The sequence below is a fragment of the Schistocerca cancellata genome, chromosome 4 (genome assembly GCF_023864275.1).
Source record: "Schistocerca cancellata isolate TAMUIC-IGC-003103 chromosome 4, iqSchCanc2.1, whole genome shotgun sequence".
Taxonomy (NCBI): Eukaryota; Metazoa; Arthropoda; class Insecta; order Orthoptera; family Acrididae; genus Schistocerca; species Schistocerca cancellata.
Genome location: NC_064629.1, coordinates 589533201 through 589556409, shown reverse-complemented (window position 1 = coordinate 589556409; position 23209 = coordinate 589533201). Strand labels below are relative to the sequence as shown.

Here is a 23209-nt window from a genome sequence, read left to right as displayed (position 1 = left end):
GATGGGAAAATCAAAGTGGGACCACAAAGTAGATTTGGGAATTTTAGTAGCCTACAGTGAAATTGGATATATAATGCTGATTAACAATGATATTCTTGTTGCCAGACATTTTGATATTGTGGAAGAGGATGACTCTCTTGATCTGAAGGACTCTGATTCAGGGAGTGAACAATTCAGTGATTCTGAGTGCTAAAGCATAGAAAATGAACCTGTAAATGAGCAAATGGAAAAAAAGGCTATTGAAGTGTGTTCAAGCAATCATAGAATGTGAGTTGGGAAGGTCAACTAAGGAACTTAGAGTGTGTGATAGATTTAATATTTATATCATGAAGAACTTCATTTATGTACACTTCTGTGCTGCTGATCATCCAGAAACTTTTGAGGAGGCGATAAATATTAAAGACTCAAAAGTTTGAAAGCAGGTAATGGATAAGGAAATTGAATACTTAAGCAAAGATAAAACATGGGAAGTAATAACTAATCCAGTGAATGTAGATGTTATTGATGCAAAGTGGATTTTTACAGGAAAATCAGATACCATATGTAAAACAAGATTAGTTGTAAGGGGCATTCAACAACAAAAAAGTATGGTTGATACTTATTCACCATTTACTACGATGAAAATATTGGTTCTCTCATTGTCACACTGTTGTTAAAAGGGATCTATAGACTGCATTTCTAAATGATAAGTTTTCACATGAATGTATGTAAAGTATCCTTGAGGGTACAAGGATCAAAAAGACTGAATTTGTAAGTTATTTAAGGTGTTATAATGTTTGAAAGTAAATCCTAGAGCACAATATGATTGTTTGGATGAATTTTTAAATATCATATGTTTTAAAATAATCAAAAACCTAAAAAAAAAAAAACCATACAGATTTTCGCAAAGATCAAATTGCAGGGGAGCTAATAAAGAATGGAGGACTGGTACTGGTTAAAATAAATACAAAACTGTTAAAGAATGTTTGGGAACACAACTGATTGCCTGATGACTGAAAAATGGCTGTAATGTGCCCTATGTGCCACAGTGTCTATTGAAGAGAATGATCCCAATTGCAGAAGAAATTATAGAGGACTTTCAGTATGGTTTCAGATGAACTACAGACCATCTTTTTACACTCATACAGGCAATCAAGAAAGGTTGGGAACATCACATCAATATTCACATGGCTTTTGTACATTTCAAAAATGGTTATGACAGCTTGCATAGGGGCACAATCATCAATGTCTTGAAAGAGTTTCACTTTCAGTTTCCACAAAAATTAATACAGTTAGTACAGATGTATTTAGAGGAAACCTAACACAGAGTAAAGATCACCAGAAGAATTTCAGAGCACTTTGAAGTCAGAATTGGTCTTAGACATGGAGATGCATTATCTCTAATACTATTTAATTTAATTCTGTAAAAGACAGAGAACACCAAAAATTAAGCCAAGCAGGAATAAAACTGCATAATATCATAATAAACTGGCTTGCATATGTGGACGATGTTCTAATAATTGGTATCATACAGGACTCGCAGCTCATGACAAGTTCTTACAGAAATATTGCAGGGAAAGCAGGGTTGAAAATTAACAAGGAGAAAACTGAGTGTATACATGTGATCAAGCTGCCCAATGATCAGACCCCTTTGACAGTTGATGAATTCACTATTAAGAGACTAAACATATTTAAATATTTGTGAAGCATTTTTAGCAAGCAGAACAGAATGGAAATTGAGATTAAACAAAGGATTGCAGTGGAAAATAGATAATGTTTTGGCTTATGGGACTGCACAGTAGAGAAGTTTTGAAAGGTTGAAAATCAGACTGTATTAGAGCAATATTCTCTCAGAAACTCTACATGACTCTGAAACATTTACATTAGGGAAAACAGAGGAAGACCTTAAGGAAAGTATTTGGCCCCAAGAAGGACACACAGTCACAGGAATGGCAGACCTATAATAGCAAGCTGATATTGTCCAAAGGATGAAGCAAAGAATATGGGGGCTGAACACCTAATTACGATGGAAGAGGAAAGACTATCATGAGTAGCATTCTCAGGATCTGTGGAAGGCAGAAGGTAGCAAGGAAGGCCAGGGACAAGATGGAAGCATGATATCACCAAGGATACAGAGGCAATGGGCCTGAAATAAGGAGACTAGACCACGAAAGCCATGAACAGAAATGATTGATGGAGGAATGTAGAGAATGCAAGTGGTCTCCGAGGCCAACATTAAATGTAACAAGAAGAAGAAAATTTTAATGGAAGTAAATATGAGCGTTGCCTTTATGACTGGTGACTGCAAATTACGTCATCTATGTATTTGTGTTTGTTAATGGTGTGCTAATTTATAGTAAAAGTAAAGGGAAAATACAAGGAATCAAAAGTGTTTTATCCAAGTGATTTTAGGTGGAAAACTTATGTGAAATAAATAACTTGGGATAAATATTGACTGTAATTATGCAAAGAATTCAATGACCCTTAGAGCCATCAGAAGATGCAAGTCATGGTATTAATTACATAAGCTTGTTATGTTCTCTCCTGTACATTAGGTCACGAATGTGACCAGATATAAGTTATGGTGTAAACTATTTGAGTAGATTTCAAAATTGTTACAATGATACTCACTTTAAACATGTTCTGCAATGCAGATTGAGCATGTGACTGTGTAGATAATAAGTCTACATCAGGCTATGTAAATGGATTGTAGGTAAACGTAATATTTTGGAAATGTAAGAAACAAGGAAGTTTTACAAAATCATCTACTTTTGCTGAGAATGCAGCATTTTCAGAAGCTGTCACTGAGATTCTGCAAAATTTGAATATTTTTGATGAAATAAGTGATGAACCTGTTAAAGTATATGAAGACAACTCAGGGGCAATCAATATTGCAGCATATGGTAACTTTACAAAAAAATCGAAGTACTCATATATCGAAGTACACTATCATTTTGTGAATTAATTTAATATTAAATGAATTACAGGTATTTCCAGAGTAGATTCAGAAAACAATGTGACAGACATTTTCACCAGATCTTTGAGCAAGGATAAATTTGTAAAATTTCAAGAAACATTGAATGTAATTTATTTGTGATATAAAAGTAAGTAGATGTGTTTGAATGTGGTACATTTATATTGGCAGTGTTGAGAGGTATCTCAACAATAAGTGTATGTGTATGTAAAATAGTCTGTCAGTTCTGTGTTGTGACTGTATTTACTAGGTAAAGAGAGATGTAAATTGTATTTAACTTTTCATTAATAAATATTGTTCACTATAAAGTTATTTTCTGATTTATAATTCTTAAACCAGCTATATTCTCTACTTTTATTGGTGTTAGAAGTGAATGGAAATGTCAATGATGAGCAATGGAACTGACAACTTAAGTCCCTGAGCCAAGACTGGGCTCAAGACTGTGGGAAAGGAAAGAGTAGCATTTGGCATACATTCATCCAAAAGAAAAATGACATAAGTATTTCATAAGCCTAATGTGAAGGATTCTGAGGGAAGTTCAACACACCATTTTATTTATCACTCAGGACTTTTTCCACAATAAAATGAATGTACTTCAGTAATGGTAAGATGAGAATGCACAACCTCAGGTACAGAAGACTGTTTACATGGAAAATATTATAAAATGATCACTTAGAACTTAAATTTCTGACCTAATGAACTATTTATAATATCATAAGTGCCACCGGCCTCACCATGTTGGATACGCTTGTTCTTTTGCAATCACAGAAGTTAAGCAATGGTGGGACTGGTAAGCATTTGAAATGTGTGACCCTGTGGATACACTGGGTGTCGTCAGCTCAGAGACATGCAAGTGGTGAAAGTGGCATTCAGCTGAAAGACTTGCACTGGACTGTTGAGCCAGATGACACTATTTATTATGGTAAGTGAAATGTAACATAGTGACTGCAATGATGTGTGTAGAGATATCAATGGCATGTGTTATGTAAGTATAGACACTTGCAGAGTTTTTAGTCTGTTAAGACATTACTAGTAAAATTAAGTTAATCTTATCATGCAGACACATAGGACCTGTGCAGTGAAATGAAACAATTCTTGTGTCCACAGTTAATCTTGAGCTTTGTAGTGGAGTGTGCACTGACATGAAACTTCCTGGCAGATTAAAACTTCCTGGAATGTTAGCCCTCCAAGTCATGTGTGAGAACTTCTGTGAAGTTTCTAAAGTGGGAGACAGGTATTGGCTAAAGTAAAGCTGTGAAGGTAGGTCATGAGTCATGCCTGGAGAGTTCAGTCTGTAGTAGAACATCTTGTGAAAGTCAAGGTTTCTTAGGGCAGGGAGGAAATTTTTTGGCATAGTGCAAAGATGGGACTGATATGACTGAAATATTGTTTTTTTTTTATTTCGATAGATGTTGCATAATAATGAAAGTCAAATGTCAACTGAATCTGGAAAAAAGATTTGTTCATACAACTTTTGAAAGGAGGGTATTTTGTTGAAACAGATAATGTGAAATTCTGTGCTCTCATAAAATTCTTTGTTGATGACACTTTACTGCTAATGGAAACTAATACAAAGTTGGTGAAAGATCCAAATGAAAGATGTCCTACTGCTGCATACACTTTAGTGTTAACTGTAACTAATGCAAAGTTAGTGAAGGTTTAAAATGAAAGATGTCCTGATGCAGACAGAAACATGGTGAAAGTGTACAGTACACCTATTGTCTTGGGTAGTCATTGAGTGAAAGTGCATGAAACAGCTGACACCAAAGGCTTATCAGTAGTAATGTATGGTACTCTACATTAAGAACTGTTGTTGTTGTTGTGGTCTTCAGTCCTGAGACTGGTTTGATGCAGCTCTCCATGCTACTCTATCCTGTGCAAGCTTCTTCATCTCCCAGTACCTACTGCAACCTACATCCTTCTGAATCTGTTTAGTGCATTCATCTCTTGGTCTCCCTCTACGATTGTTACACTCCACGCTGCCCTCCAATACTAAATTGGTGATCCCTTGATGCCTCAGAACATGTCCTATCAACCGATCCCTTCTTCTAGTTAAGTTGTGCCACGAACTTCTCTTCTCCCCAATCCCATTCAATACCTCCTCATTAGCTATATATTCTACCCATCTAATCTTCAGCATTCTTCTGTAGCACCACATTTCAAAAGCTTCTATTCTCTTCTAGTCCAAACTAGTTATCATCCATGTTTCACTTCCATACATGGCTACGCTCCATACAAATACTTTCAGAAACGACTTCCTGACACTTAACTCAATACTCGATGTTAACAAATTTCTCTTCTTCAGAAACGCTTTCCTTGCCATTTCCAGTCTACATTTTATATCCTCTCTACTTCAACCATCATCAGTTATTTTGCTCCCCAAATAGCAAAACTCCTTTACTACTTTAAGTGTCTCATTTCCTAATTTAATTCCCTCAGCATCACCCAACTTAATTCGACTACATTCCATTATCCTTGTTATGCTTTTGTTGATGTTCATCTTATACCCTCCTTTCAAGACACTGTCCATTCTGGTCAGCTGTCTCTGACAGAATTACAATGTCATCGGTGAACCTCAAAGTTTTTATTTCTTCTCCATGGATTTTAATACATACTCTGAATTTTTCTTTTGTTTTCTTTACTGCTTGCTCAATATACAGATTGAACAGCATTGGGGAGAGGCTACAACCCTGTCTCACTCCCTTCCCAACCACTGCTTCCCTTCGTGCCCCTCGACTCTTATAACTGCCATCTGGTTTCTGTACAAATTGTAAATAGCCTTTCGCTCTCTGTATTTTACCCCTACCACCTTCAGAATTTGAAAGAGAGTATTCCAGTCAACATTGTCAAAAGCTTTCTCTAAGTCTACAAATGCTAGAAACGTAGGTTTGCCTTTCCTTAATCTAGCTTCTAAGATAAGTTGTAGGGTCAGTATTGCCTCACGTGTTCCAAAATTTCTACGGAATCCAAACTGACCTTCCCCGAGGTCAGCTTCTACCAGTTTTTCCATTCGTCTATAGAGAATACGCATTAGTATTTTGCATCCGTGACTTATTAAACTGATTGTTAGGTAATTTTCACATCTGTCAGCACCTGCTTTCTTTGGCATTGGAATTATTATATTCTTCTTGAAGTCTGAGTGTATTTCGCCTGTCTCATACATCTTCCTCACCAGATTGTAGAGTTTTGTCAGGACTGGCTCTCCAAAGGCCGTCAGTAGTTCTAATGGAATGTTGTCTACTCCCAGGGCCTTGTTTCGACTCAGGTCTTTGAGTGCTCTGTCAAACTCTTCACGCAGTATCGTATCTCCCATTTCATCATCATCTACATCCTCTTCCATTAAGAAATCTTTGTGAATGTTCTGAATGCTGAATAAAAGGGAACACAAAAACTTATTTCTCAAATATGTTTTGCATACCATTTGTAAACAGAATTCAGCTGAACTATGGATGTGCTATATGGGTCAGAAATGAAACAACAGTCTAAGCACTAGGTGGATTCTGGTGTCTATGCATTAAAAAAGGAGAAATTGATTATATCTGCCAGAATGACTGTGTTCATGCTTCCCTATAATGACAAATGTCTCTCCTCATTAATTATCTAAAAAGGTTAAACCAATATTTTGTGAATACTAAGCAAGTCTTTTGCATCATACAATTAAAAAATTTGAAAAGAGATTTGGATTGCTTTGTGAATATGAAGTAGAATTTGTTGAAACATCCAATCTGTTCATATATCTGGCACCTTCTGAGTTCCAGGTATTTCACATCTAAAGAAATTTATGATGAGGAGATACTTAGAGTGCAAAGAATATTGTCATGTAGAAGAAGGTGTAATTAGATGAATGATGAACACGTAGCTCACTTAACGAAGGTTTATTCAGCACTTGCACATACAACAGCACAGAGCAAACTGCCTCTGGCCAGAACACATACAGTATATATACAGCTACAGAACATTCCCGTACAATGATACTTGACATTTGTGGATACTTCTAGAATGTACTCAGACTGAATATAGAAATTAAAATTGTACAGTCCACAGGAGTTTTGAACTCACGACCCACCATGCAGCCGTTTAGTGTCATAACCACTACACCACAGCACTACTCGTCTTCTTGTGTCACTTTGCTCCCTCCTTAAGTTAACAGAGACTTAGTGTTACGTGGTCCTAGTCCAGCAACGAGTCATCGGTCCTGCATATTCCGACTCCCGATGACTGATGCTCACCCTGGCGTGGATCTTCTTAGAACTTCTTTTACCACTATGCTCTTCATCACCTTTCTGCTTGTTGCCTGACAGTGGAGCTTTGAATTTAACCTTGGTTGCAGGGTCCTTGTAGGGCTTCATTTGAAGGACGTGGACCATATCTCTGATCTTTTGTCATCATGTGTATGGGTCGAAATCTTCAACTTCATAAGTAGTCAGACAACTGTCTTACAACCTTATAAGGTCCAAAATAGCACCTGAGGAGCTTCTCAGAGAGATCAATCTTCCAAAGATCCAGATGAAAACACCAGGCTGACAGACAACAGGGCGGTGGCTCGCGTCGTACCTTCGGCGATCATTTTCTTGAGCCTGCTCCGTGCGCAGTCGAGCTAACTGCTGAACTGCCTCAGCTCTCGTTACTACCTGGTTGATGTAGTCATCATCCACGTCATCAGGATATAATGGAAACAGAGTGTCCATCATCATAGTCGCCTCACACCCATGTACCAGGAAAAGGGCATAAATCCTGTAATGTCTTGTTTGGCAGTGTTGTAGACAAACGTCACAAAAGGTAGAACCTCATCCCAGTTGCTCTGCTCAACATTGACAAAGATTGATAGCATGTCGGCCAAGGTCTTATTAAGGCGTTCAGTAAGCCCATTAGTTTGCAGATGGTAGGCAGTCGTCTTGTGATGAGTAATGTTGCACCAACAGTTTATCTCTGTCACAAGATTTGATTGAAAAACTTTCCCTCAATCCATAATTAATGACATTGGGGCATTGTGTTTTAGTACAATGTCTATTACTGAAGAATAACTTGGTCATCCCAGCCTCTGTCGTCACATTTAAGAATGGATTTGGTGAATTATGGATAGTTAACTGTCGCTGAGAACTGCAGATTCTTCCAAGACACATGTGCATAGCAAACGCTGAGCCATTAATTGCAGAACAGCTGAGCATCATAGAAACCTCCCATGCCAAGTCTGTGGGTGAAATTAGCACTACCACTATGAGAAAAGATCTTATAGTTCAACTATCACCAGATCTCACTAAGGAACAACAGAAGAAACTACTTGCCATTCTTCAAGAATTCTCTGAATGCTTCAATCCAGAAGTGAAGAGCAAATTAGACAAATTGACAGTGATGCACCGGATTAGCAGGCCATCAACCAATAAGCCAGAGAGCCTACCATGTGGCAGCAACAGAATGCAGAATAATTCATAATGAGGTAGAGAAAATGATGAAGAATGACATCATTCAGCCTTCGCAGAGCCCATGGTCATCACCAGTGGTCCTCGTCAGGAAGAAGGATAGCTGTTGGCGCTTTTGTGTTGACTACAGGAAGCTTAATAAAATAACTAAAAAGGACGTTTGCCCTCTTCCACAAACTGATGATACACTAGATTGTCTGAAGGGGGCTAAGTTTTTCTCAACCATGGACATGTACTCGGGATATTGGAAAATCAAAGAAGATGAGGCTGATCATGAGAAAACTGCATTCATCATCCCTGAGGGCCCGTATGAGTTTAAGGTAATGCTGTTTGGTTTGTGTAATGCACCAGCAACTTTTGAACAGATGATGAATAATCTTCTATGTCACCTGAAGTGGGCGATGTGTCTTTGTTATTTAGATGACATTCTAGTATTCTCAGAGACATTTGATGAACATATAAACAGACTGAGGGCCATTCTTAAGTGTCTCCAACAAAGCAGACTGAAACTTAATCCAAGAAAGTGTCTCTTTGGAGCAAAAGAAATCAAAATACTTGGACACCATGTGTTAAACAAAGGTGTGCAGCCAGACCCAGAAAAGGGGACATCTATAATGGAATTTCCTATTCCTAAAAGTATTAGAGATGTGAAAAGCTTCCTCAGATTACATTCTTATTACTGTCATTTTATCAACAACTTTTGTATCAAAGCCAGGCCACTCCAAAAGTTATTAAAAGCAGATGCTAAATTTATGTGGGGTGGTTCTCAACAGGATTCTTTTGATGTGCAGTGAAAAGCTCTGATGAGTGATCCTGTACTTGGACTGTATGATGAGAGAGCACCTGCAGAACTACACACAGATGCCAGTGGGTATGGGATCAGTGCTGTTCTGGTGCAAATTTCAGATGGAAAAGAGAAGGCTATAGACTATGCTTCTAGGACACTTACAAAAGCCAAGAACTCAGTTTCTTCTGCAACAATATGATATGGAATATGTAGAGAGGTATTTTGCAGTTTTTCCAGAATGGCACTTCAAATGTGTAATCTACTCACTGGAAAAGTGTTGGACAAAGTAATTAATCTAAAAGTAGGTTACATTGAAAAATGTGTGCATTCTGAACTTAACGGACTATAACCTATTGATACTGAATGTATATAGAGCCCCTGATGGGAACATCCAAACCTTCAAACACTCCCTTGAAGCACTACTCACAAAAATTCACTCACTAAACAAAAATCTATTAATAAGTGGAGACTTTAATATTGACTTCCTCACACCTGGAAAAAACAAAGATGAATTGTTGAATATTACAAATTCATTCAACCTATCCCCAAACGTAAACACACCAACCAGGATCACAAAAAATTAAAAAACAGCTCTAGATCAGATTTTCATAAACACAGACAAACTACACTACTCAATTGAAGTCATCAGCACAGGTTACAGTGACCATGAATCCCAAATACTAACAGTGAATTGAAATTACATAGGACAATATCCCACAATAACCAAAATGCAAAGGCAATTTAATGCTGATAATATAAGGCTTTTTAGCTATATGTTAACGGCTGAAAACTGGGCAGAGGTCTATAAAGAAAATGATGTAAACTACATATTTAATTCCTTCCATAAAACATTTCTCCACCACTTCAATACTGCATTTCCACTGAAATCCAGGAAAATCGGAAACAAACACACAAACTCATGGGTAACAAAAGGGATAAGGATTTCCAGCCAAAAAAAGCGTGACTTAAAAAAATCACATGAAACACCATGATGTCGATGATCAGTTTAGGTCATATTGTAAGACCTATTTTGCAATCTACAGAAAAGTTATCCAACAAGCAAAAAAATTATACAATGATAAATTTATAAAGGAATCTAACAATAAAATGAAAGGCTTGTGGACAGTTGTAAAAAATGAAACAAACAGTAAGCAGCAGGTTATAAACAAAACATCAAAACTAAACCTAAATGATGAAGTCACATCAGATCCCCAAAAAATAGTAAATGGTTTTAATGACTATTTTAGCAAAATAGCAGAAAACCTGATAAAGAACAACTGCTACAGACCAAATACTCAACACCAAACACTAATAGAAACCATACCAGTACAGGCATCAATGTTTCTTCACAAAGTCTCCAATACTGAAGTACTTACAGCTATAAAAGGACTAAAGAATAAGTACTCCAGCGGTAGTGACAACATTCCTGATTTAATTGTAAAGAAATGTGGAGAATCCATTGTAGAACCCCTAACCGACATAATAAATGCATCCTTTACAAATGGAGTTTTCCCTGACCTAGTAAAGGCTTCTAAAATTACCCCACTTCACAAAAAGTGCTCTAAAAATGATGTAGCCAATTACAGGCCCATAGCACAACTCAGCTCGTTCTCAAAAATATTTGAAAAATTATTTTACACCAGATTGGAAGACTTTACTAATAAACTATCCTTATTGACAAAACACCAGCATGTTTTTAGAAAGCAAAAGACAACTACCACAGCAATTTATGAGTATCTCAACAAAACCTTAAAAGCACTGGATAATAAGGAAATCACTACTGGTATCTTTTTAGATTTATCCAAAGCCTTTGATGTAATTGACCATACCATACTCCTTAAGAAGTTAGCAAATAAAGGTATAAGAGGAATTGCAAACAAATGGTTAGAATCTTACCTGTCAAACAGATTTCAAAAAGTTGAAATTAATTTTGAAAAAAAGAATACAACCACCCATCAATCTACTGTCCACTCCTCTGACACAATGCCCATTAAATATGGTGTGCCACAAGGCTCAATCCTGGGACCCATACTGTTTCTACTGTACATTGATGATATAAGCACGAAGCTTGCTACAGGACATACCACACTATTTGCCGATGACACAAGTATACTAATAACAGGTACTGATACAGAGGACCTCAACCTAAAAATTAAACCGCTTATGTCATCACTCAGCAAATGGTTCAACGAGAACAAAATGATTATAAACATACAGAAAACAACGTACATAAACTTCAGACTCTCATCCCAAAAACAAGAAATGCCTGATGTGATTCTAAATAACCAAGAGCTTATGTGTGTGGACTCTGTCAAGTTTCTTCAAATATGGCTTGAAGGAAATCTTAAGTGGGAGACTCACACAAATTATATCTCAAAAAAGCTCTCAACTGTGTGTTACATTTTAAGGATACTAAAAAAATCAGTCACAAAATCTGTTCTCATACATGTATATTATGCTTACTTCCATTCTACATTACAGTAGGGAATCATATTTTGGGGGAACCCACCTGGAGGTAGATATATTTTCAAAATGCAAAAACAGGCAATATGCATGATATGTAATCTAAGACATAATGAATCATGCAGACAACATTTCAAAACAAATGGCATTATGACACTGCCCTCTGCTTACATTTATAATATCATCTCATTTGTCAAGTCATACCTGTTAAACAATGACTGCACACTAAAATTCAATGGAGATATTCACAACTATGCAACAAGGCAGCAATCTGACCTACATATGACTCAGTCCAGAACTACCTGCTACCAAAAAAGTGTTTTAAATGTTGGGATACAAATGTATAATAATTTACCCAATGAAATCAAAGCAACAAAGAACCCAAGAGCCTTCTCACATAAGTTAAAAAAATATCTCTTGGACCATTGTTTTTATGCAGTTGATCATTTTTTTGAAAGGGGTTAAAAATGTAAACAATATGAGAAATGTTCAATTAGGTCTGAAAATTATATACTGTGCATGTCTATGAAATATACTGGATTATTATATACTGTGCATGTCTATGAAATACACTGGACTACTTTACTATTACATTTGTATTGGCTGTTTGTATTTTACCATACAACATTTGTATTTACTGTTTTGTTAAAGATAGCTAACTTCCTCGTTGCAAAATAATGTAAAATCAATGTATTAAATATTACTTGACCTGTCCAATGATTTGTTTTAACTGCTTTGTTTAAGATAGATAATTTCCTTGCTACAAAATAATGTAAACATCAATGTGTAAAAATTTGTATTAACTGTTTTGTTTAAGATAGATAATTTCCTTGCTACAAAATAATGTAAAAATCAATTTGTAGAAATTACTTATAAATAGCTCTCTTGACCTATCCAATGTCATATGTACAGCTGTACAATACTACGATTGCCTGGATCAATAAAAATACAATACAATACAGAAACAGAATGTTCACTGTGTGTTCAAGAAACTTTTTCCTTGTTCCTATATACAGCCTGAAAACTTTAATAATTGCTTGTATTAAGAATTCTGAGGTATTTATAATTGTATATACTTACTCTTTAAAATAAATTAGATATTGAATTAATGACAAAAAAGAAAAACTAACCACATCAGAACATGTGAGAGTGTGGCACATGGGCTAACATACAGTGTTAACAGTGATATTTCATGCATTTCCTTCTACACATGCATAGCATCTTTGTAGCCACACATGACAAATATTCAAAGTAAAAAAGGCATTTATTTCTTATATTTAATTTATTAACAATCTTTTCTATTTAAACCAGTTAAAATACCATAAAAGTAGTTCATAAACTTTATTATCCATACAGCAATGTAGCTACCACAACTCACTACATTCCTTTCATATAAAATACAGATTTTACATGTAATTAAAAATGGTCATCTTTATAAACTATATGACATTGTCAGTCTGCATACACATCTAATCAGAATTCAGTCTGGGTGATTGCAACATGCTACAAAATCTGAAGCTGGGTCTTCTTTGCTAATCAGGAGATGATAACAGTGAAAGTGCAGGCTGTGGTGAGAGATGTCATAACACATTCCACCCTCCTGAACAGCATTAACATAACATGCACACCAAAAGTGTGATGGAGGGAGGAAACAAAGCAAACTCTGATGGAAACAACAGAAGAGAAAATAATTTCCCCACCAGAGAACCCCAGTTATTAGGCCTAGATACAATACAGATGTGCGAAAATGACGTGTCATACAAATGTTGTTAAAATAGGAACAATAAAGGTGCACAAAGAAGAAGTTTTAATGATATGAGATTACAAAGGCAAGAGGACAAAGAAGGAATCACTTGAAATGTGAAAGAGATACCAGTGGGATGTCACTAAGGCAATCTCTTTATAGATGTGTGATGGGCTATAAGAATGAACTCAAAGAGGGGAATGGTTAATAATAATTTTGTACCGAAACTTCCTGGCAGATTAAAACTGTGTGACAGACTGAGACTCAATCTCAGGACCTTTACCTTCCCAGAAGAGCTTCTGTGAGGTTTGGAAGGCAGGAGACAAGGTAATGGCAGAATTGAAGCTGTGAGGACAGGTCGTGAGGCGTGCTCAGGTAGCTCAGATGGTAGAGCACTTGCCCGCAGAAGGCAAAGGTCCCGAGTTCGAGTCTCGGTCTGGTACACAGTTTTAATCTGCCAGGAAGTTTCATATCAGCACACACTCCACTGCAGAGTGAAAATCTCATTCTGGAATAATTTCATACTTTATTTAAATTTCATATTGGAAGTTGGTTTTTCTTTATCTCCAAGTATGTACTACTCAGATAGCATCAGAAACAGTACATAAGGAAAAACACTTTAGATATTAAGACAAAGGAATATTTTTTCTCTTACCTCTAGAAATTTGGCAAATGCTGGTTTTGCCTGGCATGTAGCTTTAACTGCTTCTTTTGCCGACTTCCAGTTGTTTATGAATGATATGTACATATCAATTACATGTTGTTTTGTAAACTGAAATGAAAATGGAAATTAAGATAAAAAGTATAATACTGTGTTAAAAAGCAAAAAATGCAAACAATACAAACATTTAATAGACTGAAAATGGAAATATAAATTTAACATTAGTGAGAAAAAAAGAACTACTAACAAAGCTAGTTAGTTTTCAAAGAAGCATTCATTTGTTTTTTTAACCATAAGCCACAGATTGCATTAACTATACTTCTATAACATCAGTTTCTCAAATTATTACCTTTCACACACTACAGATGGTGCAAAAGAAAATTATAAGTTAAATCCCACAAATTTTATAAGATCTATGTTATGCTAGCAAGTAAAATCATAATACAAATAAAGACAACTATTAATGTGCAAATGAAAGGTGTGTGGTAAAGATCCATACTTTAAAGTTCAGAAAAACAGCACTAATTTCCAAGGCTTTGCCCTTTATCTAGCATAAATACTAATATTCTCTCTCTCTCACTCACTCATGTGCATGTGTGTGCAACCAACCACCCACCCTCCCACCCACCCACCCACCCACCCACCCACACCCACACACACAAACACACACACACAAATTCTGCAGTCAGTGTGTGTGCGTGGGGAGTGGGGAGGGGGGGGCAGAGGGGGTGTTTTTTTGAGTGAGTGAGTATGAGAGAGAGAGAGAGAGAGAGAGAGAGAGAGAGAGAGAGAGAGAGAGAAGGGGGGTGTTGGAGAGGGAAATGGGGGGGGGGAGGGGAAGTGAGTTTGTACTTGTACTAGAAAAAGGGTGGAAGTTGAAAAAGTAGGTCAGTTTTCTTGCCTTTTAAATTTGTCAATGACTCACCTATCATTTGTCCACCAGTAAATCTGTGTTTTTTTTTCAGCTTTTATTCATTGTCTACAGCTTAGAATTCCCATTATTTTAACTAGTATATTATCAATTGAAGTATGAATGTATCACAGCAAGTGCTAGCAAAAATCAGAAGCAAAATTAATCAGGATAAAATATGTTAAGCTTTAAGCATCGCCTGCATATTATTACAAGTCAAAAGTTAAAAGTATAGAAGTCCATTATTCAAACTAATGTATGGCAGAGCCTATAAAGAATAATGTGATAATTAATATGCAAACTTAGAATTTTAAAGAGGAGTACAGCTATTAACCAGAAAATATTAGATACACTATGTAGTAAATGTGTGAGTTATCATTGCTTCTTTTGGGCTCCAGGTTCTTGATGAATTGTAATCATTTCAAATATTTTTCAACAATACAGGTAATAACAGACTTATTAGCATTGAAGGTTATGGCATCTGAATAGCTGTAGTACACCTTGGGTCCCTTTCATAAAAAATATGGAAATTGAATTCAATATTTCAATGTTTTTCTGACTTGGATTTCCATGTTCTCAACAAACAAACGAATGCTGATTTTTGCACCCCAACATGAGTTTAAAAGTGATATGGTAATCACTAAAGATTTTGAACACTGCACTTTGTGTAACTAAGTATATTTAGTTAAGATCTTCAACCTTACCTGCCTACAAGAGCCTACATTTGATTTTGCTTTAGAAGCTTTTCAAATTTGTTTACAAACTATGCGATTATCTTCCATCGTTAATTACTGTACTAGTTGAGATATTTTTCAACTAACTAATTAAGTATTCTCCAGAACTTGGACTTTAGTTCTGTTACTATCCATTGCTAAAATGGTTTTTTGGTTATTATTGTTCGTGCTATACATGTGACACCTTTGCATTATTATCCTGGTTAAAAAACACATTTTTTCTACTCATTTCAAAAATTCTTTGTAGTTTGAATGTTTTTGTTGCTACATTGTCATCACAAATGCTGACATAAGCCAATATGTGAATATTTTCTATGCTGTCAGATCAACTAGTCACTAGTATAATACATTTCCATCATTTGTGGGTTTCCCCAAGCTCTAGATAGTGTTCCTTAAGTGCTCTTCTTCTCTGATGTATTTATTCCATTCTATTGCTAACATCCATTCCTCATAACCTGTTCATAAATGATGTTTCACATCGGAGAGGGAGGACACATATTGTCTTTGTATATAGACTTATGATTGAATTACCATCTCATCCTGACATCTTGCTCTGATTTGCACAGGAATAGGTAACCTTGCAGCTTGTGTAGCAGAAGGTGAAAAAAGAAAAATTGTGTTTTATTTCCTGGCCTTTCTAAAGCATTTAATTTTATTAACTATGGCAACCTATTACAAATACTTAATAAGTGTGGCATAAAGGATAAAGCTAGTGGTATCACAAAACTGAACTTCAAAAAAGGAGTACAATATGTGAAGGTAAATTATAATATTGCCAGTGTTGTGAACTTGTACGCTGAACTAGTAAAACATGGCATATCACTGGGATCAGGACTAGGACTCTCCTATTCATACTATGGCAAACAACATGCTTTCAGCAGGTAACGATGATGTAATCTTGTACACAGATGACGCAGCACTCATAGCAAGAAATGATTCAAAATAAGAGGTGGATGAGAGAGTTTCTGAAAACATGTCTTACAAAGAAATAAGTCAGCACAAATAATTTATTTAAAAAATGCTGACAAACAAACATAATTCAATGCAAATAAAGCTGCTAAGTACATGACATCTGCCCTTTATTGAAGACTCAAATCTTAATGGATATAGTGTTAAGAATTTTTGGGTGTTTTCGTTGATGACTGGACCATATAAAGGTGACCTTTTCTAAAAAAAGTAAAAATATATTTCTCACGATGACAGTGGCATAAACTATAAATGAAGATTCACTCCAAACAACATATATTATGGATAGATCTACCAACACCTATCTTATACTAAGATACACATATACAAAGATTTGCCAAACTCTGCCAACAAGGCTGTCCTGTAAATAATAATGAAAGAGCTAAATATATTAGCTGTAATTTTACTGTAAATATTTCAAACAATCATTTATCTAAAAATAAACTATTCTGCTTTGTTGAACAAGGACACACACAAATATAATATGAACTTCACTGCATACAAAGAACACAGTTTTATCTAACTTACAAGATTCTTATAAATGCTGACTTCCAAACAACATAAAAAAGCATAGAAAGGAGATCAGTACTCAGAAATAAACGAAAATATTATTTAGGATTATTGTTTCCACACAGTATTAAAGAGAATATACAAGCTAGATACCATGTCTTGAAACAAAAAGTAAAAGTAGAGCAAATAAATGAAAGCAACAACTCATTATGAGTTTGCTGTTTCTGTATGAGACTATTTTAAAATTTTCTTCCATTTCAATCACATGTGGGAACTAACATCCTGAGGAAGATAAAAACAAAGACCAAAAACAGTGCTGAGAATATAAAAGAAACTAAGGATTAGCTCGTATGGAAAATTGTGTTCTGAATGCTGTATAATAGTGCTAATTTATTTAAAAATATTGTTTGCATTTCAATAAATTTATTTCTTAGTGTTTCTGTAGTGTGGTACCAGGTAGTTATAATAAAACTAATGGTGCTCTGGGTGCTGCAGTGCAGGCTGCATACATCACAGGTTTCTGAAACATTGTTGATATGTTCATTAGTCAGTGTGCTCATGAAATATGCTAAAAGAAATAATAGTTACACTTTCTGCCTGTAAGTGAATATATGGTACTGTAGGTAGTCAGAATGTGGTGTGGGTGCAATAAAAAGGGAGGAACAATCAAACACATGGTAATGGTGGTTCTGGCAAGTTTTTTAGGGCATAGTCACAAGTTACAACACATGTATGCTTTCCTGACTCAGTGAAATGCTGCATCTGTAACATGGCCTGGTTGACAGTTGCTCACAGAACATCTGGTATGATCAGAGCAATGTGTTGTCATATGCCATCATTCAAATCAGGAAGCCTCTGGGTACATCCTTAGTAGACACAATTGTACAAATGCCCCCACAACTAGAAGTCACATGGATTTTGGTCAGAGGATATGGAAGACCAAACATCTTGAAACTGCCTGGAGATGATGTGGTCATTACAGAAGGTTTCCTGAAGCAAATCTTTCATCTGGAAAGTGAAATGTCTTGTCATCCCATCTTGCATGAAAATAGAGTTGTGGACACAGTTGCTTTCTTGCAAAGCTGGAATCAAGTTTTGCACAAAGAGGTCTTTATAACATGCAGATGTCACTGTATGCCAAACAGACATATGAGGTGTCATCTCCTCAAAGAAAAATGAACTGCTGAGTGCAGTGCATGTTCCTGCACAACACGGGGCAGAGTAGAACGCCATATGCAACAGTTTTGTGCATTCACAGCACTGTGCAGGGTAAAATGAGCCTTGTCTGTCCAAAGAATATTCACCACCCAAATGTCATCCATTTCCATGTGTGCCAAAAAATGAGGGGCAAAGCTGTGGCATTGTAGCCTGTCTTAGGGTTTCATTTGGTGCATATTCGGAATGTCATAGGGATACCAACATAAAATGCACCACAAAAAAGGCTTTAAACTATTGACTAGAGGAGAGATAATTTCAGTGACACAGCTCAAGCACAGGCTCTGGAATGTAAAGCATGTGCTCACAGTTGGCTATAGCTATAGCAATTTCATCAACAAGTACCATGGGAATTTCTTGATCATATCCTTTAGCCAACTGGTTGACATGAGGGGTCTTCACAGCTGTCCATGATATTTCTGCAATGCAGGGCTGCTATTACTGCCATTCTGCTACAACAATGTTACCAGCAATACATGATCTTTCTTCTCAATAGCCATTGTGTTTCGTACAGAAAACCTCAACATTATTAAACCTTTTCACCAACAGTCATTTCACAAAAGAAATCAACACATATTGCTAAGTCACAAACAGCATACTGACATCAGAACAGGGAACATTTCACATTCTGATAGCATCATATTTTCACCTGAACTGTTTTTTCAGCAAACTCTGAAAGATCACCAATTAATGAACATATCTACTATATTTTAGCATCCTGTGATGTATATAGCCTGTGCTGCAGCACTCTGAACACTGGCTGTTTAATTATAAGAACCTGGTATATATGTATAGACTTTTTTGTGTACTTTGGTTAGGCTTCAAGACGTGCATTACTGACACTGCTTATTAGCACTTATCTGTGTAAAAACAGTCCCTTAATTACTTTTGAGTAATATTACTTATACTGCTGTTACTACTACTACTACTACTACTACTGCTACTACTACCATCACCACCACTAGCACTACATTTCTCTCAGAATCTTCAAAACTGATTGGTCTTTCCAGTTGTAACTCCTCTGCTTAAAGAAACCTCACTTCTTTTTCTTTTGAAACTAATAGTTTATGGCCCAAAACTGAAAGCTGAGCATCCTTCGTGAATTACAATATTTTGTTTTCATTGTTTCCACTGTTGAGGTGACTGATTTCTCAAAGCAGACTGAAGAGCAGAATAGGATTTAGCAAGTTTCATACATATAGGTAGGATACTCAGTTGACAAAAAAGTTGTAAGCATAACTGAAAAGTAGTAAGGTCAAAATATATCAAAAAATACCTGGCTACAGTTGATTAACTTATCATATGTAGAAAGCAATAATCAACTCCTGTCTCCACTTTTCTCCATTAGTATAATGTCTATTGAAGTGCAGTATACTGTCTAAAGCAGTTTACAAGTTGACAGCTGTTCTACTTTCACTATGTTTCTGGATGTTGTAATGGTACAGACTAGAATCCTATCTGATTCCCTAAATTTAGCACAGAATCAGATACACAGATTATAATTATGTAAACTTTTGCACTTATTATATAAACTGTCCCAGCTAATTCTGATTTATTATCTGTCCAAAACTGTAATTATACTAAATACTATACCATTAAACTTCAAATTATTATTGTTCTGTGTAAAACCACTTTCAAGAACATATTCTGGCTACTTGAACTTAACTTAAAAACATTTATGAAATTTCTACAAAACTTTTGCCTGTATAAACTTGTCAATACTGCATCAAAGAGTATTTCACTGATTTTCTATGAGAAAGATAGTGCTATCAAAATTTTGCTTATATACAGTTCCTAACCGTATTTTGTAGCAACAACTTCTGTATGCAAATTATCTGATATGTAAAACTTCTAATTGTAACTCCAATTATAAACTCATCTAAACAATATCATGCAATGTGGAGATTGCTATATGTTTTTTATACCACAGCAGCAGTGCCCGCCAATTAGTTTCTTCTAGGTCTCATATTAGTTTGTGTTGAGTAAACAGAGTCTGTGCAGTTGGTGCCCAAAATGGGTAAAGTAATGTATTTATTTGTCTGGTGAAATTTGAAACAATAAATAAAGAGTAATTTGAAATGATGTTGGGTTTATTAACAAATTTACAGAATAGCCAGGCAGAGTTACACTTCCCACAAATGAGTATATTTCCAAAATTCTTTCATTTGCACATTTCCCATTAGTACTTTTATCTCTCAGTGATGTACATCAGCAGATTTTCCAATAGAATCACCTGTGGTGTCTTTTAAAGTTTATTATTTCACAAATTTTTTAATGGTAGATGTTACAACATCCTGGTAAGTCATTTCAAAGTACACATCATTAGACGCTTGGATATTCTACAGTCATTACCTTACACAAATTTTGTTGTTATTGGTTAATCTGTAATTAAAGTATCTTCTGATGCAGATCAGTGAGAGAGGAAATTAAGAACTATTACTCACTGCCTCTACAAAAACATCTCCAATTGTTTGCTGCTGGTCCCAATCATCTAGCTTCTTCTGAAGCTCAGCCAGAAACACCTCATGGTGAGAGAGAATAGATGGAATCTGAAAGAAGGGAACAACCAAGTAAGAAACTGTCTCAACAGCTGGAGCATTACAAGCAAGAGAACTGGGTGGGGAGAGGCTAAAACACTCACTGTAATTGGAAGGACCCTCATTCAGGGTTTTGTGCTGTAATCTTAACACTGATTTCCAGAAATTTTCAGAACTGGCATGACATATACAGGGAAGAACTGTAAAATGTCAAATTTAACATATTTCACAGTAAGTTTCTATCATAATCAGAAAATAGCTATCTCAACATACTAAAGAGAAAGGACACAAAAAGGTAATGTAAAAATTCATGGATCACTAATGGGATTATAGGGTCTTATAAACAGAGGGGGAAACATTTATATGTTAATAATAACAAGTAAAGATTGTGCATAAGTTGCATGCTCCAAAAATTATGCCACGTTATTAGAGTTCTAAGAAAGTAAAATCTACATCTAACGCCGGCCGGGGTGGCCGAGTGGTTCTAGGCGCTACAGTCTGGAACCGAATGACTGTTGCGGTCACAGGTTCGAATCCTGCCTCAGGCATGGATGTGTTTGATGTCCTTAGGTTAGTTAGGTTTAAGTTGTTCTAAGTTTTAGGGGACTGATGACCTCAGCAGTTAAGTCCCATAGTGTTCAGAGCCATTTTTTTTCTACATCTAATTTAGTAAAACAAGAGACACAACAAAAGATCACTGAACAAGGTAACATCTCTATTGATCTGAACAGAAAGTATGTTGAGAGAAAGTGAACAGCAATTTGGATTGGGGCAGTGAAAGGAAAGGGATAGCAGGGTAGGGTGAGGGGTGGGTGGGTGGGTGGAGAGAAAAGCAATCTCAGGCAGGGTGTGTGGGAACTAGATGATGGCCTGACGAGACTGTCAGGCCCAGCATCAGGACGTGGGGTGTGGGGAAAACAAACGGGGAGAGGAAAAGGAAAGGAGCAGAGAAGGGGAGGGGATAGGATAGGTGGGTGCAGTGGCAGAGGGTGCCATACAATGAGGGTCAGGGGATGTGAAAAAGGAGGAGGTGATATGACAGAGGGGGCAGAAACTTGTGGGTGGAGGGTGCAGGGGCAGTAGGTTACCATAGGTTTAGACTAGGATAATTTACAGCGTGAAAATGTGTTGCAAGGGTAACTCCCATCTGCACAGTTCCAGAAAAGATCTACATCTACATCCATACTCCGCAAGCCACTTGACGGTGTGTGGTGGAGGGTAACCTGAGTACCTCTATTGGTTCTCCCTTCTATTCCAGTCTCGTATTGTTTGTGGAAAGAAGGATTGTCGGTATGCTTCTGTGTGGGCTCTAATCTCTCTGATTTTATCCTCATGGTCTCTTTGCGAGATATACGTAGGAGGGAGCCTTGACTCTTGGGTGAAGGTATGTTCTCGAAACTTTAACAAAAGCCCGTACCAAGCTACTGAGCGTCTCTCCTGCAGAGTTTTCCATTGGAGTTTATCTATCATCTCCGTAACACTTTCGCGATTACTAAATGATCCTGTTACAAAGCGCGCTGCTCTCTGTTGGATCTTCTCTATCTCTTCTATCAGCCCTATCTGGTACGGATCCCACACTGCTGAGCAGTATTCAAGCAGTGGGCGAACAAGCATACTGTAACCTACTTCCTTTGTTTTCGGATTGCATTTCCTTAGGATTCTTCCAATGAATCTCAGTCTGGCATCTGCTTTACCGATGATCAACTTTACATGATCATTCCATTTTAAATCACTCCTAATGCGTACTCCCAGATAATTTATGGAATTAACTGCTTCCAGTTGCTGACCTGCTATTTTGTAGCTAAATTATAAGGGATCTATCTTTCTATGTATTCGCAGCACATTACACTTGTCTGCATTGAGATTCAATTGCCATTCCCTGCACCATGAGTCAATTCGCTGCAGATCCTCCTGCATTTCAGTACAATTTTCCATTGTTACAACCTCTCGATACACCACAGCATCATCTGCAAAAAGCCTCAGTGAACTTCCGATTTTATCCACAAGGTCATTTGCGTATATTGCGAATAGCAACGGTCCTATGACACTCTCCTGCGGCACACCTGAAATCACTCTTATTTCGGAAGACTTCTCTCCATTGAGAATGACATGCTGCGTTCTGTTATCTAGGAACTCTTCAATCCAATCACACAATTGGTCTGATAATCCATATGCTCTTACTTTGTTCATTAAACGACTGTGGGGAACTGTATCGAACGCCTTGCGGAAGTCAAGAAACACGGCATCTACCTGTGAACCCGTGTCTATGGCCCTCTGAGTCTCGTGGACGAATAGCGCGAGCTGGGTTT

General features: G+C 36.6%; 1 protein-coding gene across 2 annotated transcripts in view; it reads right to left on the bottom strand.

Annotated features, from left to right (window-relative positions):
• Positions 1-23209, bottom strand: part of LOC126183680 (rho guanine nucleotide exchange factor 17) — a 380446-nt gene that overhangs the window by 246784 nt on the left and 110453 nt on the right. The window contains exons 3-4 of one of the 2 annotated variants that reach the window (XM_049925856.1): positions 20808-20912; positions 14023-14139 (exon numbers count right to left, since the gene is read on the bottom strand). In XM_049925856.1, coding sequence (XP_049781813.1) covers positions 14023-14115 — 93 coding nt within the window. In that variant the 5' untranslated portion in view covers positions 14116-14139; positions 20808-20912. Of the gene's footprint in view, positions 1-14022; positions 14140-20807; positions 20913-23209 lie in introns of those variants that run through there. The other variant, XM_049925855.1, reaches the window with a different exon arrangement.